Source organism: Cryptomeria japonica, chromosome 7 (genome assembly GCF_030272615.1).
Source record: "Cryptomeria japonica chromosome 7, Sugi_1.0, whole genome shotgun sequence".
Taxonomy (NCBI): Eukaryota; Viridiplantae; Streptophyta; class Pinopsida; order Cupressales; family Cupressaceae; genus Cryptomeria; species Cryptomeria japonica.
The window spans coordinates 860960314-860977059 of NC_081411.1; the positions used below are offsets into that span (position 1 = coordinate 860960314).

General features: G+C 43.0%; 1 protein-coding gene across 1 annotated transcript in view; it reads left to right on the forward strand.

The window, feature by feature from the left end:
- Positions 1-16746, forward strand: part of LOC131047032 (probable cyclic nucleotide-gated ion channel 5) — a 369446-nt gene that overhangs the window by 67906 nt on the left and 284794 nt on the right. The window contains exon 2 of the mRNA XM_057980826.2: positions 1697-1914. Coding sequence (XP_057836809.2) covers positions 1865-1914 — 50 coding nt within the window. The 5' untranslated portion in view covers positions 1697-1864. The remainder of the gene's footprint in view (positions 1-1696; positions 1915-16746) is intronic.

Consider the following 16746-nt stretch of genomic DNA (forward strand, 5'->3'; position numbering starts at 1 on the left):
TGGGGAATGAAACTTGTTGAATATCTCAGAAGATCTTTGCAAGACACTGAAAAGTGCTTGGGAAATCTTCAAAATTTGAAACTATTGTACGAAGACCCCCAGACAAATGCTGCTCTGTCGAAATGCAATAAAGATTGAAAATATTTGACAATTATGATAAACCATTGCCAAAGCCCTGCTAGAAAACCACTACTCATTACACAATCTGAAAATCTTTGCTTTGAAAACCTATGATTTGAATGCAATAATCAGGAATGATAGAAAGCTTCTTCTAGCCTCCTGCTTCTAAAGTTTAATCTCTAATACAAGATTCCATGCTGATTTAAGGAGAGGATAATGCACTTTCAGAAGTCTCATCCATTAAACACAAGTCGAAATAGGTCCAAATGCTGTTCTCCAAGGTGGTTACCGCTTATATTTTTGGCAATAATAGTCTAGGTTCACTCCTAGCAAGATCATCTCGACCCAAAACTTTAGACATAGCAGATAGGTGCATTTCTGGTCTACTCATTTCACTTGAAATGTGGGATAATAGGTGAGGCCCAATTTTCTTTCATTCTAACCAATTAGACTCTCTGCCAAATCACATTCAGTTGCTCGTTTATTTTGTTTCTCCTCTTAAAACTGTCATAACAAACCCAGGCATGCTTCCAGCTTGCTTCTGCTGTTGAAAACATAACAAGACTGATGTAGGTGTGTTTTATTGAAGACTTGGGCACTTGAAGACACATAGACACACCGTTCAGGTGTTCTTGTCACTTAAAACTTGTCTTGTGTTCCCCTAGGCACACTGTTATATCATCTATGTCACTTAAAGGACTGTCCTCACACGCCTAGGCATGCTATTGCCTAACACATGTCACTTAAGACATGACTAACTTCATTCAGGCACAGATTTTGGTTACATCTGTCATTATGAATGTTGTGAAACACATAGTGTGCTTCAACAGGGTATTTGCCACTTGAAGAGCAGATAGGCGTGCCTTTTGGTGTTTATGTCACTTAAACATGTTGCATTATGGACTAGGCATGCCATTCCTATGATCTTGCCAGTAAAACCCTTTCTTAAAGGCACACTTTTAGTCTCCTCTTGCTGCCGTCTTTACACTTGAAGGTTGAAAGTGTTTCATACTTGTCTCTGTCACCTGTATTACTGTCACCTTTGTCTGTTAGTTAAACTTTGTCCTTTATCCTCAAGTCTTCAACACGCAGATAAGTCTTCTTCCATTGGACAGGCTTACATAGTTTCTGCTCAAACATGAATTGACGGATGTGTGATACAAGCCTAGAAATGACAAGACAAGCAATCCATGGTACAATCACATGACACTCAGCCTCTATGCAACACTTTTACAAACAAACACGCTGAAGCATGCAAAAAGGAGTTTGATATTAAAAGTCTTGTAGGGATATGACAAAATTCTCATTATTAATTTTTCCTTTAGGGAATGCAATCCAGTCCATATTTCTAGCTTTCTGTAATGATAATTACTCCGGGAGTTGTTAACGTAAATCATTGAGTTTTACTGCAGAATATTTCTGCACTGAATGCGTATTCTCTTAATTAGTAAGTCTGATTGTTTAAATGTTAAGCATATTTCTACCTCTCAAATCAGTATATGCATCTACTGTTTTGAGTCTGCATTTAGTATGGAGAATGCATTTTGTCTGACAAGAATTTATTTGGTTGATGCAGGGGAATAACAGTTTTAAGTTCTACAAATGGATATCTTTCTGATTCATGGATCAGATACTCTTTGAAGAGGATGTTTTTTCACATGGATGAAACCATTATTTGAGCTTGGGTTATTATTCATCAGCTGTTTTCACACCATAGTTACAATTATATCTCAAGTATTTCAAAATGGGGAGTATATCTCAACGTGTGGTTGGTCAAAAGGAAAAGACTGTAAGGTATGTGTTTCAAAGTAAAATTCCATTAATTTTCCTTTAAGATGATGTAGTTTTTCATTTTCAGAGCAAAATATAAGTGTAAACATTTGTACAGTTCCTTTACGTTGTGTTTTGCCACCTGGATGTCAGAAATCGTTCATATCAAGAATAATTGGAATTAGTGTTGAGGCATAGATTTACGAATAAGGTGACAGCTATTCTGTATATAAACAAAGACTCATGTAACTAGAAAAGGAGAAGAGGGCAAGCAAACGATCGAGCTAGTTGTAGATAAAACTGTATCTTAACATGCAACTTCTTCAATCATTTTTTTCGTTTCACTTTTGTTTGACTAAGGCAAACCTCACTCCAGCCTGTTAAGTCTTTGATCCTGCCTGATTCATGCCAATTTAACACCAATGGATTGCTCCTAAGAAGCATCTATAGATTATGAACTGTGGAAGGGGTGAGTGTAGATTTCTTTAAGCCAGCAGATTGTATATAATGATGGTTAAGGGTCCTCAACCATAGAGCACATTGGGCACTGAGTTTGTCAGACAATCTTCTGAAATGAGAAAACATATGATTGTTTAGAAAAACAGGTAATCAAATCAAGAGATTAATTACCTTAAACTACCTGAAAAGAAAAAACCCCAAGATTAAAAAGTAACACTGATGCCTTGTTATTATCTACATGCTCTAATGGTTGTTCCTTTTTATGAAATCACATGGGTATTGTTGCAGTATACCAGACTGCTAATGCACTGTGGCTTCATCGTCTGCCAACATCAAATAGCTGAGTTTCTCCACACTCGTTTTTCCCAAAAGTGCAGCCTAATAATTCAAGCTCATGGCACCTTCATTTGACAATAGAGAGATTGCTTATCTCACATGTTTCCTCATTGGCACTAGACAAAGTTCTACTCAAACGAGTAGATTTTTTGAAGGCTTTGAGTATAAAATTGTTCTTTAGTGATTTGCAACTACTGTAAGCCCAAAATTTGTAAACCATAGGTAAACATATATGATTTACCCACAAGAACCACATTAATTGTGATGTCCCCGATACAATTAAATAATAAATTTAAATACTTTATTGTAAGGCCCAAATTTAATAACATATCTTTCGGGCCCTTTATTTAATTAGATTACTCAAGTCTTGTTTGGTCGTGTCGGCCCGTTTGTAACCCTTCGGGAAAGTTCCCGAAGCCCATATTTATGGCCGAGTCCATCATTTGTGTTGGTATGCGAATTTTGGTATTTTTTCTCTATTGTGCAAATTCCTGTTGGAGTTCTGTTATCCGCCATTTCGGAGGTGAAAGACCCTCCCTATTTGGTATTTGCAGTTTCGGTGAGATTCACCCCTCACCCTATTCTGTTCTTTGTACTCATTCCGGATCTGGCAAATCTTGAATCTCATCATTTGTGATGTCCCCGATATAATTAAATAATAAATCTAAATATCTAATTACTTTATTGTAAGGCCCTAAATTTAATAACAAATCTTTCAGGCCCTTTTATTTGATTGGATTAGGCAAGTTTTGGTTGGTCGTGTCGGCCCGTTTGTAACCCTTCGGGAAGTTTCTCGGAGCCCATATATATGGCCCAGTTAGTCATTATTGTAGGTATGCGAATTTGGTATTTTCCCTTTGTTTGTGAGAATTCTAGTTGGAGTTCAGCTTGTCTGTCATTTCGGAGGTGAGAGATCCTCCGTACTTGGCATCCGCAGTTTCGGTGGGAGTTCTCCTCACCCTAGTTTGCTTCTATTCTGGGTCTGTGTAATTTGTTGTGCGATCATTATCAATATAATTTCTCTTTGCATGTGTGAATCTTCATCTAAGTCTTGTGTCTGGAATAATAATTTCATTTCTTTGTACGAACTGAGCGTTTGGAGGGCTCGAGGCGGAACTTGGCGGATATTCACTCACCGTACGGCCACTACCGTACACCCAGCCTGCACGACCACATTCACTCACCGTACGATCGAACATCAACCGTACGGTCAAAGCAAACATACCCCGTACACCCCAAACACTCACTGTACGGTCAAGACAACATACCACTGTACACCCCCTTCACCGTACAACCTGCCTTCTTCCCACCGTACGGCCTGCTTGGCACCACCATACGGCCTGCTTCACACAACCATACGACTTGTTTCGCCCACCGTACAACCCTTACACCGTACGACCCCTCACTCCACCGTACGGTCTTCACATTGTACGACCCCCCTCTTCTTACTGCCGTACGGTCTATCCACCGTACGCCCTTCCTCTGCCAGTTCAACAGTCTTTGCCAGTTCACCGTACGATCAGGGAACATTACAGTGGTATCAGAGCTTGTGATCTTGCCAGCCTGTCGTGTAGTGGATGCAAGTGTACACCAGAAGGAAGTACCATTCGGTCGATCGAATGGGGGAACCATAGGATCCTGGAGGAGAAGTCATGGAACTATTAAGGGAGCTAATGAAAAGCCAAGCTCAGCTCAACGACACCCTAACCAGAGGAGAACAACGACAACAAATCATGGAGGAAACCTTACGACAATTGGCCTTCGAAAAAACGAATGGAGAACAGAATGGACAGGGTGATGATTCGGTCACGGGAAGGTCAAACGTCCAACACTCACATTTACGACTACTGATGCCGACTTTTCCTCAAAAATCAGAAGCGCCACTTGGGGAACAAGAGCCCACCTTTTAGGAGATGCAAGCACAATTGAACCAAGATTGGAGGGATGCAAATCTCCAGGGGGACATATCCTTCAAGGATTATGTGGAGCTCCGGATGAAATACTCGAGCAGCAGAAGTCAGGGCCATTATGGACACTATAACCATGACCTCAAGCGGAAGGTTGGCAAGATCAACCTGTCATCCTTTGATGGGGCTTGAGCGACCTCGGCATGAGCTTGGGTTGAAAAAGAAGATACTTACTTCCAACTCAACCTGATGCCTGAAGATGAAGCTATCAAGTTTGCAGCACTCCACCTGGAAGGGGTCGCGCATGAATGGTGATCATGGAATGGTCACTCTTGGCCATGACCAGATAACCTCCTATGCTGAATTCACAGAGAAGCTCATAGATCGATTTGACGGGAAGGATCCAGAACTCAATTTCAAGGAGTTGACGCAACTAAAGCAGTCGAGATCTGTGGACGGTTACATCACAGAATTCTAGAGACTATCCGTATTGGTAACTGACATCTCAGAGCGGAGATTGGTGGTCATGTTCATGGACGGATTGATGGAACCAGTGAAAGGGTGGGTGAAAGGGTTCAACCCAAGCACGTTGACGGAGGCAATAAAAAAGGCTCGTAACAGCAACATCTTCCTCTTCCAGAAATTTTGCACATACCAAACCACCTTTCGTTCCGAGGGAGAAGGATAATAAACCCTTTCCAAAGGGGTCATCGCTTGATGAAGCCACAAGATGGGAACTTAGAAGGAAGAAGCTTTGTTTCACCTGCAGGGAACCATGGGAACCAAGACACCGATGTTTGGGCAAAGGAAAGATTCACTATATTGAAGTGATGTCCGATGGAGAAGAGGAGCATAAGGAAAGTGAAACCCCAAGGGAAGAATCTGCCGAGGAAACCAGTCTGGTGGAGAGAATCTCCACGTTGGTGCGGAGGGGTGGCATCATTGCCACACTGGCAGGTACCCCAAGGTGCAATGTATTTAGAGTACGTGGTGCACTCCAAGGGCAACGAGTTCTTGTTATGCTCGACAGTGGGGCCTCGCTCAACTTCATAAACTCATTACTTGTCACCCGAAGGGGTTTGTGTACAAAGTTGCATGAAGAGTTCGATGTCAAGGTGGCAGGAGGCAATCTCCTATCATGCACTCACCTGGTTCCGCAACTGAGCAACACCATGGGAAATTACACGGTGACCGACGATTTCTTTGTTGTAAATCTGGATGACACGGATGTCATATTGGGGATTCAATGGATGGAGACCCTCGACCAATACGCACAGAGCTTCAAAAGGATGGAGTTCTCATTCGAGGTGGATGGTAGGAAGGTGGTTCTCAGGGGAATGTCGAATGGCGGCCCCAGGGAAATTTCCGCCAAAAGGATAGGAGCCATCTTCAGACATGATGAAGTAGTCTGGGCAGCACATTGCTTGATCTCAACAAAACCTCTGGAAGAGCAACTGACTTATTACTGGGATGAGGGACTTCAGTTGGTTCTGGATGAGCATAGTTTGGTCTTTGCTGATATTCCACCAGGTATACCCCCACACCGAGGGTTTGAGCACACCATCGAGTTGGAGGAAGGAGCAAAACCCGTTATCACCACACCCTATCGCCACCCGAAGAAGTTCAAAGATGAGATAGAGAAAACGATCCAGGAACTCCTTGATAAAGGATGGATCCGGCCCAGTTCTAGCCCCTTTGCGTCTTCGGTGGTATTGGTGAAGGACGGAACTCTCAAAATGTGTGTCGACTATAATGCACTAAACAAGAAGACTATCAAGAATAGGTACCCCATCCCAAGATCAATGAGCTACTAGACTAACTACATGGCGCAATCTATTTCTCCAAGATTGATCTCCGCTCCGGCCACCATCAGATCCGTATGAGGGAGCAAGATGTGGAAAAAACAACCTTTCGCTGCCATTACGGACACTATGAGTTCTTGGTCATGCCGTTTGGATTAACCAATGCGTTGGCCACTTTTCAGTCCTGCATGAACCACATCTTCAACAAGCAACTGCGTAAGTTCCTATTGGTATTCTTCGATGACATACTCATCTACAGCAAGACCTGGGAGGAACACGTGGGGCATTTGGATGAAGTATTGGGGGTTATGGAATCACAATCACTGTATGCCAAAAGATCCAAATGTGAATTTGGAATGACCGAGGTCTTGTACTTGGCTCACGTCTTCGGCGCCCAGGGGGTAGAAGTTCACCAGGAGAAGATTCAGGCCATTTTGGATTGGCCTCCACCCATGACTCTGTTGGAGCTGCTTGGATTTTTTGGTTTGTGCAGTTATTATAGAAGGTTTGTAAAAGGATTTTCACAGCTAGGGGCACCACTGACAAATCTGACAAAGAAAGGATCCTTCCGTTGGAATGCACAAGCGCAACAGACCTTCGACAAATTAAAAGAAGTTATGAGTACGCGTCTGGTTCTGGCACTACCAGACTTCACTCGCCCTTTCATCCTGGAGTGCGATGCCTTGTGGGAAGGCATTGGTGAGGTATTGATGCAAGACCGTCACCCCATTGCGTTCGAGAGTTAGAAGCTCTCGAGAGTTGAGCAATTGTATTCCATCTACGACAAGGAGATGCTCGCCATCCTACACGCATTGATGAAGTTTCGACAGTACCTTGTCGGAGCAAAGTTTGTTGTGCGGACAGACCACAACAGCTTGCAATACTTCTTGGAGCAGAGGGATCTGAATGAATGACAACAAAAATGGGTGAGCAAAGTCCAGGCATTTGATTTCGACATTGAATATGTATAGGGGAATAATAACGTGGTTGCTGATGCCCTTTCAAGAAGGCCTGCCATATGTTCTTTATCTCAGATTTCGGCAGACTGGAAGGAATACCTGTTGGTTGAATACTCTAAGAACACTTTTGCCTGCGAACTAATGGATGGTCAAGGCAGGATGACCGATACAAGGTGGTTGACGACATCATTTATTACAAGGTTAGAATTTATCTGGTACCCGATTCCAAGATGAAGGAAAAGATTTTGAAGGAATTGCACGATTCTCGCTTGGCTAGACAGCCGGGATACTTGAAAACCTATAGACAGATCCGTGAAAGGTTTTCCTGGAAGGGGCTTAAGAACGACGTCCTGCAGTATGTGCGGGAATGCTCCACCTATCAGCAGAACAAATCTGAGCATAACCTATTGGCCGGATTGCTGCGACCAATGCCAATTCCCGACCAGAAATGGGATAGCATCTCGATGGAATTCATTACTGTACTCCCCAGAGTGCAAGGAAAGGATTGCATTTTTGTCATAGTTGACCGATTGACCAAATATGCACTTTTTTTTGCCATCCCCACAGCATATAAAGCAGTTCAAGTAGCCGAGTTGTTCTTTCGTGAGGTGTTTCACCCACATGGTTTACCGCGAAACATAGTCAGTGACAGGGATAGCCGTTTTTTGTGTACCTTCTGGATGGAGTTATTTCGGTTGGCAGGAATCGAGTTGTCGCCCAGCACGAGCTACCATCCATAGACAGATGGACAGATTGAGATTGTGACCAAATGGTTGGAGGGTTATCTCAGGAGCTACGTCTCAGCTCAACAGAAGGCTTGGGTTCGCTGGTTACATTTGGGTGAACACTGTTACAACACCACTTATCACATGTCGATAGGCATGCCACTTTTCAAAGCATTGTACGGTTAGGAACCTTCTTCATTTGTTGACTTGGCATTGGGAGACAGTCATGCACCGATGGCCAAAGATTGGCTTCAGGAGAGTTTAGACATCCTGACATCTCTGAAAGACAACTTGCAGAAGGATCAGAACCAGCAAAAGATTTATGCTAACCGACACCGGATTGAGTGGAATTTTGAGGTTGGTGATCTGATTTACCTCCGACTTCAACTGCACAGACAATCCTCCTTCAAGACAACTGGTAAGGAGAAGCTGAAGCCGCGTTTCTATGGATCCTACAGGGTGTTTCGGAGAGTGGGTGAAGTTGCCTACGAGCTGGAGCTTCCTAAGGGGAGTCGGATTCACAGTGTTTTCCACGTGTCATGTCTGAAGTAGGCCGTCGGCCAATGCGTCACAGTGTCCAAGGATCTGCCACCCATCGACGAATAAGGGAAACTAATTCTGGCACCGGCGGAGGTCATTGATGTCAGAGAAAAGATGTTGAGAACACGCAGAGTCGAGTTCCTTGTACGCTGGAAGAATCTACCCATCGAGGATGCCACCTGGGAAGGTGAGCAAATTCTGGGGCATCCAAGTCTGCAATTGCTTGAGGGCAAGCAATTTTTGGCCCGGGAGGACTGTGATGTCCCTGATATAATTAAATAATAAATCTAATTACTTTATTGTAAGGCACCAAATGTAATAACAAATCTTTCGGGCCCTTTTATTTAATTAGATCAGGCAAGTTTTGGTTGGTCGTGTCGGCCCGTTTGTAACCCTTCGGGAAGTTTCTCGGAGCCCATATATATGGCCGAGTTAGTCATTATTGTAGGTATGCAAATTTGGTATTTTCCCTTTGTGCGAATTCCAGTTGGAGTTCAGCTTGTCTGTCATTTCGGAGGTGAGAGATCCTCCGTACTTGGCAACCACAGTTTCGGTGGGAGTTCTCCTCACCCTAGTTTGCTTTTGTTCCGGGTCTGTGTAATCTGTTGTCCGATCATTATCAATATAATTTCTCTTTGCATGTGCGAATCTTCATCTAAGTCTCATGTTTGGAATAATAATTTCATTTCTTTGTACGAACTGAGCGTTTGGAGGGCTCGAGGCGGAACTTGGAGGATAGTCACTCACCGTACGACCACTACCATGCACCCAGCCTACACGACCACATTCACTCACCGTACGACGGAACATCAACCGTACGGTCAAAGCAAATATACCCCGTACACCCCAAACACTCACTGTACGGTCAAGGCAACATACCACCGTACAACCCCTTCACACTACGACCTGCCTTTTTCCCACCGTACGGCCTGCTTGGCACCACCGTACGACCTGCTTCACACCACAGTACGACCTGTTTTGCCCACCGTACAACCCTTACACCGTACTGCCCCTCACTCCACCGTTCGGTCTTCACACTTTACGGCCCCCCTCTTCTTACTACTGTACGGTCTATCCACTGTACGCCCTTCCTGTGCCAGTCCAACAGTCTTTGCCAGTTCACTGTTAGATCGTACGCCATTCCTCTGCCAGGTCAACAGTCTTTGCCAGTTCACTGTACGATCAGGGAACATTACATCATTGTTTGCTTTCTCTAGTTGCATATTTGTTAATCTGATATACATGCATAGGGGATTCCTAATATTCAGAATTTATTACTTACGGAAGATCAAACCCTTCACCGCACATCCATTGAAACCCACGGTACAGTTCTACCACCGTACACCTCCAGTGTACATCCCCACCGTACCTTCTCACCGTACATCTCACCCCATAGTACATCTCACCACAGCATACACCTCACCATACATCCCCACCGTACGTCACACCTCCACCGTACATCCGCACCGTACCTTTTCACCGTACACCTCTCACCTCACAGTACATCTCACTGCACCGTACATCAACACCATACATCCCCATCGTACACCCTCATCTACACCATACGGATCCACACCCTCACCGTACGTAGCACCCTCACCTACCACTTCACCTCCACTGTACACCCTTACCCTCACCGTATGGTCACACCTCGTACATTCAGAATCTTGTCGTACATTAGCAAAGGAACATTACAGTGGTATCAGAGCCGGTGATCTTGCCAGCCTGTCGGGTAGTGGATGCAAGTGTACACTAGGAGGTACCGTTCGACCGACAGAATTGGGGAAGCATAGGATCCTACAAGAGAAGGCATGGCACTATTAAGAGAGCTAACCATAAGCGAAGTTCAGCTCAACCACACCATAGCCAGAGGGGAGCAACGACAACAAATCATGGAGGAAACCTTATGACAATTGGCCTTGGGAAAAATGAATGGAGAACAGAATGGGTAAGGTGACGATTCGGTCACTGGAAGGTCAAATGTCCAACGCTTACAATCACGGCCGCTAATGTCGACCTTTTCTCAGAAATCAGAAGCGCCACGTGGGGAGCAAGAACCCACCTTTCAGGAGATGCAAGCACAGTTGAACCAAGATTGGAGGGATGCAAATCTCGAGAGGGACATATCCTTCAAGGATTATGCTGAGCTCCGGATGAAATACTCGAGCGGCAGAAGTCGGAGCCATTATGGTCACTATAACAATGACATCAAGCAAAAGGTTGGGAAGGTCAACCTGTCATCCTTTGATGGGACCGGAGCAACCTCGGCACGAGCTTGGGTTCAAAAAGTAGATACCTACTTCCAACTTAACCCAATGCCTGAAGATGAAGCTATCAAGTTTGCAACACTTCACCTGGAAGGAGTCGCGCACGAATGGTGGCATCATGGTATGGTCACTCTCGGCCATGACCAGATAACTTCCTATGCCGACTTCACAGAGAAGCTCATAGATCGATTTGACGGGAAGGATCCAGAACTCAATTTCAAGGAGTTAGCGCAACTAAAACATTCGGGACCTGTGGACAGTTACATCACATAATTCCAGAGACTATCCCTGTTGGTAACAGACATCTCAGAGTGGAGATTGGTGGTTTTGCTCATGGACGGATTGATGGAACCACTGAAAGGTTGGGTGAAAGGGTTCAACCCCAGCACGCTCACGAAAGCAATCAAAAATGCCCGTAACATGGCAGCATCTTCCTCTTCCAGAAATTTTGCACATACCAAACCACCTTTCATTCTGAAGGAGAAGGATAATAAGCCCTTTCCGAAGAGGTCATCGCTCGATGAAGCCACAAGATAGGAACTCAGAAGGAAGAAGCTTTGTTTCACCTGCAAGGAGCCATGGGAATCAGGACACCGATGTTTGGGCAAAGGAAAGATTCACTATATTGAAGTTATGTCCGATGGAGAAGAGGAGCATGAGGAAAGTGAACCACCAAGGGAAGAATCTGCCGAAGAAACTAGCCTGGTGGAGAGAATCTCTACATTGGTACGGAGGGGAGGCGTCATTGCTACACTGGCGGGTACCTGTTGACGTGTATTTTGTACACCATCATACACAGAATAAAATACCTAAGGGCATCTTATCCTCTCTTGAATAAAGTCGCTAACTGCTGAAGATTCGCATGAAGGATCAGTTAGGATGACTCCAAGGTTCCTTAATGTAGGGTCTCTACGTGTGGATAAGCTCTTCGTGGTACGATGTGATTTGCTGGAATCACAAGGGGACTTACATTGAACTTCCGATCTGCTTTGCTGGACACAGGCTCTGACTAACTTAGATTAAAAAAAATGGAAAAAGGATAAGGGCGGAGAGAGGATCTAATCCTAGTACTAAGAATGTAGGAGCAATGACTTGATTTTTGATGAAACTCTAACTAGATCTTGTTTTGACATCAATGGAACATCTACACAAGACTAGTGCGATCTTCTAAGGGAGCTTTATGATGTTCAAATCATCACCGCAGGCACAGATACCATCCAAGTTGATGCATATCAATGAAGAGGCAACAAATTGAAATTGAGCTTAAGCTGAACGATTCCAGTTGACTACACAAGGCAAGTCTGCAATCAACAAACTGCTAGTAGTATGGATATACGAATTCCACCATTAATCAATCGCATTTCCTCCATTCATCTAATCATTTACCATCTAGGATTAAAGACTCAACAAGAAACCATGCAAATTGCAAGAAAACGACATATTTCACCATTACTTCAATGAAAATGGAGTTTGTTTACAATCAATGGCAACAATTTCTTGCCTTGTCCTCCTATTCTACTCTAATTACTATTCTATCAACTTCTAACTCTTCCAACTATTTACATGCTATCTCTAACTTATTGCTAATTAGCCCTCTACAAATGAAATGCCTGGGCTTATATAGTACCCACAATACAATTTGATGGCTTAGATCAATTCAAGATCAATGGCCAAGATTTTACAATGAAAACCCTAATTAGGGTTTGTTACAACCATTACATAACATTTAATGCTTGACCAATGAAATAATTGTATTGCTTGGACACATGTCTCCTCTAGAAAAATCAACCAATGGATAGCCGGGGTAGGTACATCAGAGTTTGTGCCACCTTCCATGAGTTAAGTACATTGAATCTGGACATGCTGAGGTGGACTATACTGACTGGAGGAGTGATGACTAGGATGCCACCTCATCTGACACTTGTAGCTTGCTAGATATTCAATTTGATGTCGTTGAGAGGCTATCTTTAATTAACTCTTGTCCTAACTCCTTTTGTCCTTGATGTGCAGGATGATGATGTACCTCGCCTTGGAACGTTGGATTGAAAGAGGTTGCTCCTGTCCTTGCTTGATCATCCTGGCGAAGACCGTCCTTGATCCGGCTTGATTTTCCTTGAAGAGATCTCCATTTGATGCCTACACAACATTTCAAAATTAGTAACATGATTTTGCAATACATAACATAAATTAGAGAGCAAATTTTTTAGGAAACCTAATGATAAGTCCTTTGTTAATCATTTCCTAAAAACAATTCTTGAGCTAGGAATTCAAAATTTCAAAATTTCAAAATCTAAGCAATGACGATCAACGCTCAAAATCAAAACAAAAAAATCCATATCGCCATACCTCTTTGAGAGCTTAACTCTAAAATGCAAAATAAAGGAATTCGCCTAGGCAAAATTTGAAATTCGATAGTCTTGATGTGATCTTCAAAAGAACGTTCCTCTTATCAATTTCGCCACCCTTCAAGTCTTGGACGTGATTTCCTCTTCAAGTTAGCAATTTCGCCATCTTTGATATGTCTTTGATGTCCTAGGCAACTTCGCTCAAATGGAAACTTCAAGTTCGCACCACCTTGCTTTGAAATAAAATTCGCTCCTTCAAACACACTCGCACTTCTCCCTTTGATCGCATTTGAATGATAAAATGGTGATGTGAAAATGAAGATTCTCACCCTCCCTTTATAGCGCTCACCTCATACTTACCTTAAGGCCGACTTTGTGAAAATAAAGCAAATTAAACGATTTTTTAATAAATAACAAGGCCGACTTTTATAAACCAATAAAATACCAAGCGCTCCTTTTGATTTTCTATTAATTAATAAATAATTAATTAAATGCCCTTGTCATTTAAATTAACAAATTCGATTTTTTACAAGGCAAAATAATTTAATTAATATCAAGCGCAATATTTAAATGCCATTTAATTGAATTTTCAAAACTTATCGAATTTTAGCATTTAAATAAATTCAAAAATGTTTGTTTGGCGCCCAAAAATGAAAAAGTGGGAAGATACGTACCTCATCGCCCTGGTCCCTGACTGAGGGACAGGAGCGATCCATCAACTTTGTCATGACTCTTGCAATTTTTACGTCCAAGGTCCTCATCTCCACGTTGATTTTGCGATGTTTGTTGGGTCCTTCAAGCTTGAATTTCTTTCTTGTGCGAACAAGTGCATCTCATGACCATTATCGCCCTGGTCCCTTGGAGAGGGACAGGAGCGATCCTAAGGTTTTCGCTTGAAATTCTCCATTTTGATACGATCCTTTCCTTGTATCATCTTCCAAATGCCATTTAAAACCTTGTGCGTCTTTGTCTTAACGTGATTTTCAAAGAATATCATGTGTTTTGCCTAACATCGCCCTTGTCCCTTGGAGAGGGACAGGAGCGATCTCCATGTCTTCACGTTCATTATGCATCCTTTTATCTTGGATCTTCATTGTGATGTCCTCCAAACGTCGTCCCTTGCCTCGCTTAACCTCGCCTTGCTTTGATCTTGAAGGAATATGAGTACTCTTGATAGGATCGCCCTGGTCCTTGTCCAAAGGACAGGAGCGATGTGAGCTTTTACCTTGATTAGCAATGTTTGGACGTTCAAAACTCTTGTATGTTATCTTCAAACGATGCCTTAGACCTTTTACCATCTTGCAAAACCTTGGCTTGACGTAAATTTTGAGAGACTTGGCCAATATAATCAATATCGCTCTGGTCCCTTCCTGAGGGACAGGAGCGAACTTCAAGTTTTTGAGCTTGTCCTTGCGTTCTTCAACTTGCCATTACCTTCAATGCGTGAAATGACGTCCCTTGATTCCTCTTGGTGGCTTGATACTTGTTAAACTTTCAAAATCTTGGTCTTTATGGAAATTTCGCTCTGGTCCCTTCCTGAGGGACAGGAGCGAATTAGGATATTTTAGAGCAAATCCCTCAATGTGGCGATCCTTGTAACTTTGTGCTTGATGGAGATGCTTCGAAACGTCCTTGGTACCTTGTTCTTCGCCATGGAGTGTCCTGATCTTGGAGGGACGGCAATATAATCATCATATCGCCCTGGTCCCTTGGAGAGGGACAGGAGCGAATTTGTACTTGTAGTCTCCATCACACTTCGCCAGCTTCCAAATTTATCTTCAACGGTTTCGTAATGTCCCCTTTCGTTCGTCCATGCCTTGGAATTCATTGTAACTTGGCAAGAAATTCATCTTAGACAAAAATCGCTCTGGTCCCTCCCTGAGGGACAGGAGCGAACTTAAGCATTTTGGTCCCTTGTTGGCATTTCATAATCTTCAATTTATCTTCAATGAGTTCATTTTACCTCTTTTCTTGCCTTTGAACGTAAAATTTGCTTGATCTTTGCCCAGATCGTACCTTATGAAGAATTTCGCTCTGGTCCTTCAGTGAGGGACAGGAGCGAATTTGACCCTCTAGGCAAAAACTTCATCATTTCATTGTTTTTGATCAAGTCTGGATGCTCTATCATGCTCATTTCGTCCTTCACCATGCCTTTGATGTCTCAATTCGTCCAAACACGGTCAGGAATGGCTCAAATAAGTATTTTCGCTCTGGTCCCTTGGAGAGGGACAGGAGCGCTTTTCGCTCTGGACCCTTGGAGAAGGACACGAGCGAAATTTGACTTTTCGCACTCTCAATCAGGTCAATTTTAATGGAATATAACATTTAAGTATAAGAAAGCTTATACTTTAAGTTATATTCCATATATACTTTCAGGATGTTTGAGAGTGGTTTCAGACCTCCAGGAGTTATATTGCAAAATCTAGTTTTCGGAGGTTTTTCAGTTTCCAGACTTAGTCAAATTTCAGGATCAGGACATTCCAGACTTAGCCAAAATTCAGGATCAGGACCTTACTCAAGCCGGACTTGTTATCCTGTTGATCTCCCCGACAGCGCTTCAAGTTATATTCATTTGATAAAATGCACCTCTTTGGACCTTTTCACATCGTCAAGACGTTAAAATCTTGCAAGGACAAAGCAAAATTGGATTTGTAGCTCCGGTCCTTCACTGAGGGCCAGGAGCGATTTTTCCCCCTGGAGGCATTTCTGTGCTCATGAAAATCTTCAATTTATATTCAATGGAAAGATCTCGCCTTTCTCCATCACTTCCAATTCGTAATTCATCTTGACCCTGCAGGAATAGTAAAATATTTGAAAACGAGCTCCCGTCCTTCACTGAGGGACAGGAGCGATTTTGCTCCTATAGGCCAAAATAACATGATTTTACACATTTTAACACTTCACAAGGCGAAAACAAATCATTAGAGATGCCTAGGATCAAAAATCAAAAATGTCAAAATTTGGTCAAAAATATTCAATTGGACAAAATTCATGTTTCATCATCAACACTTAGACAAATTTAAGCTCTGCATCAACATTCCAATTGAAAATTAGACCATTTTGGCGAATTCATTGCATTCAAAATTTGCATTCTAGAAAAGGAAATTCAAAAAAGCTCCCAAAAACGACTGGATTTTGGCTTGAAAAGGCAAAATTTAAAACCCTAAGGCTTGGCCCTAAATCCAGACGACCAACCGACTAACAAAACCCTAAAACGAAAGCAAAAGCGAGCGAAAAACAAGCAAAAAGAGGGGGTCCCCATTTGCAATGGGGCGATGTGTGAAAACGTCACAACAGTACCCCGAGGTGCAGTGTATTTAGGGTATCTGGTACACTCCAAGGGCAACGAGTCCTTGTAATGCTCGACAGTGGGGCCTCGCTCAACTTCATAAACTCATCACTTGTCACATGAAGGGATTTGTGTACAAAGGAGCATGAAGGGTTCGATGTCAAGGTGGCAAGAGGCAATCTCCTATCATGCACTCACCTGGTTCGGCAATTGAGCATCACCATGGG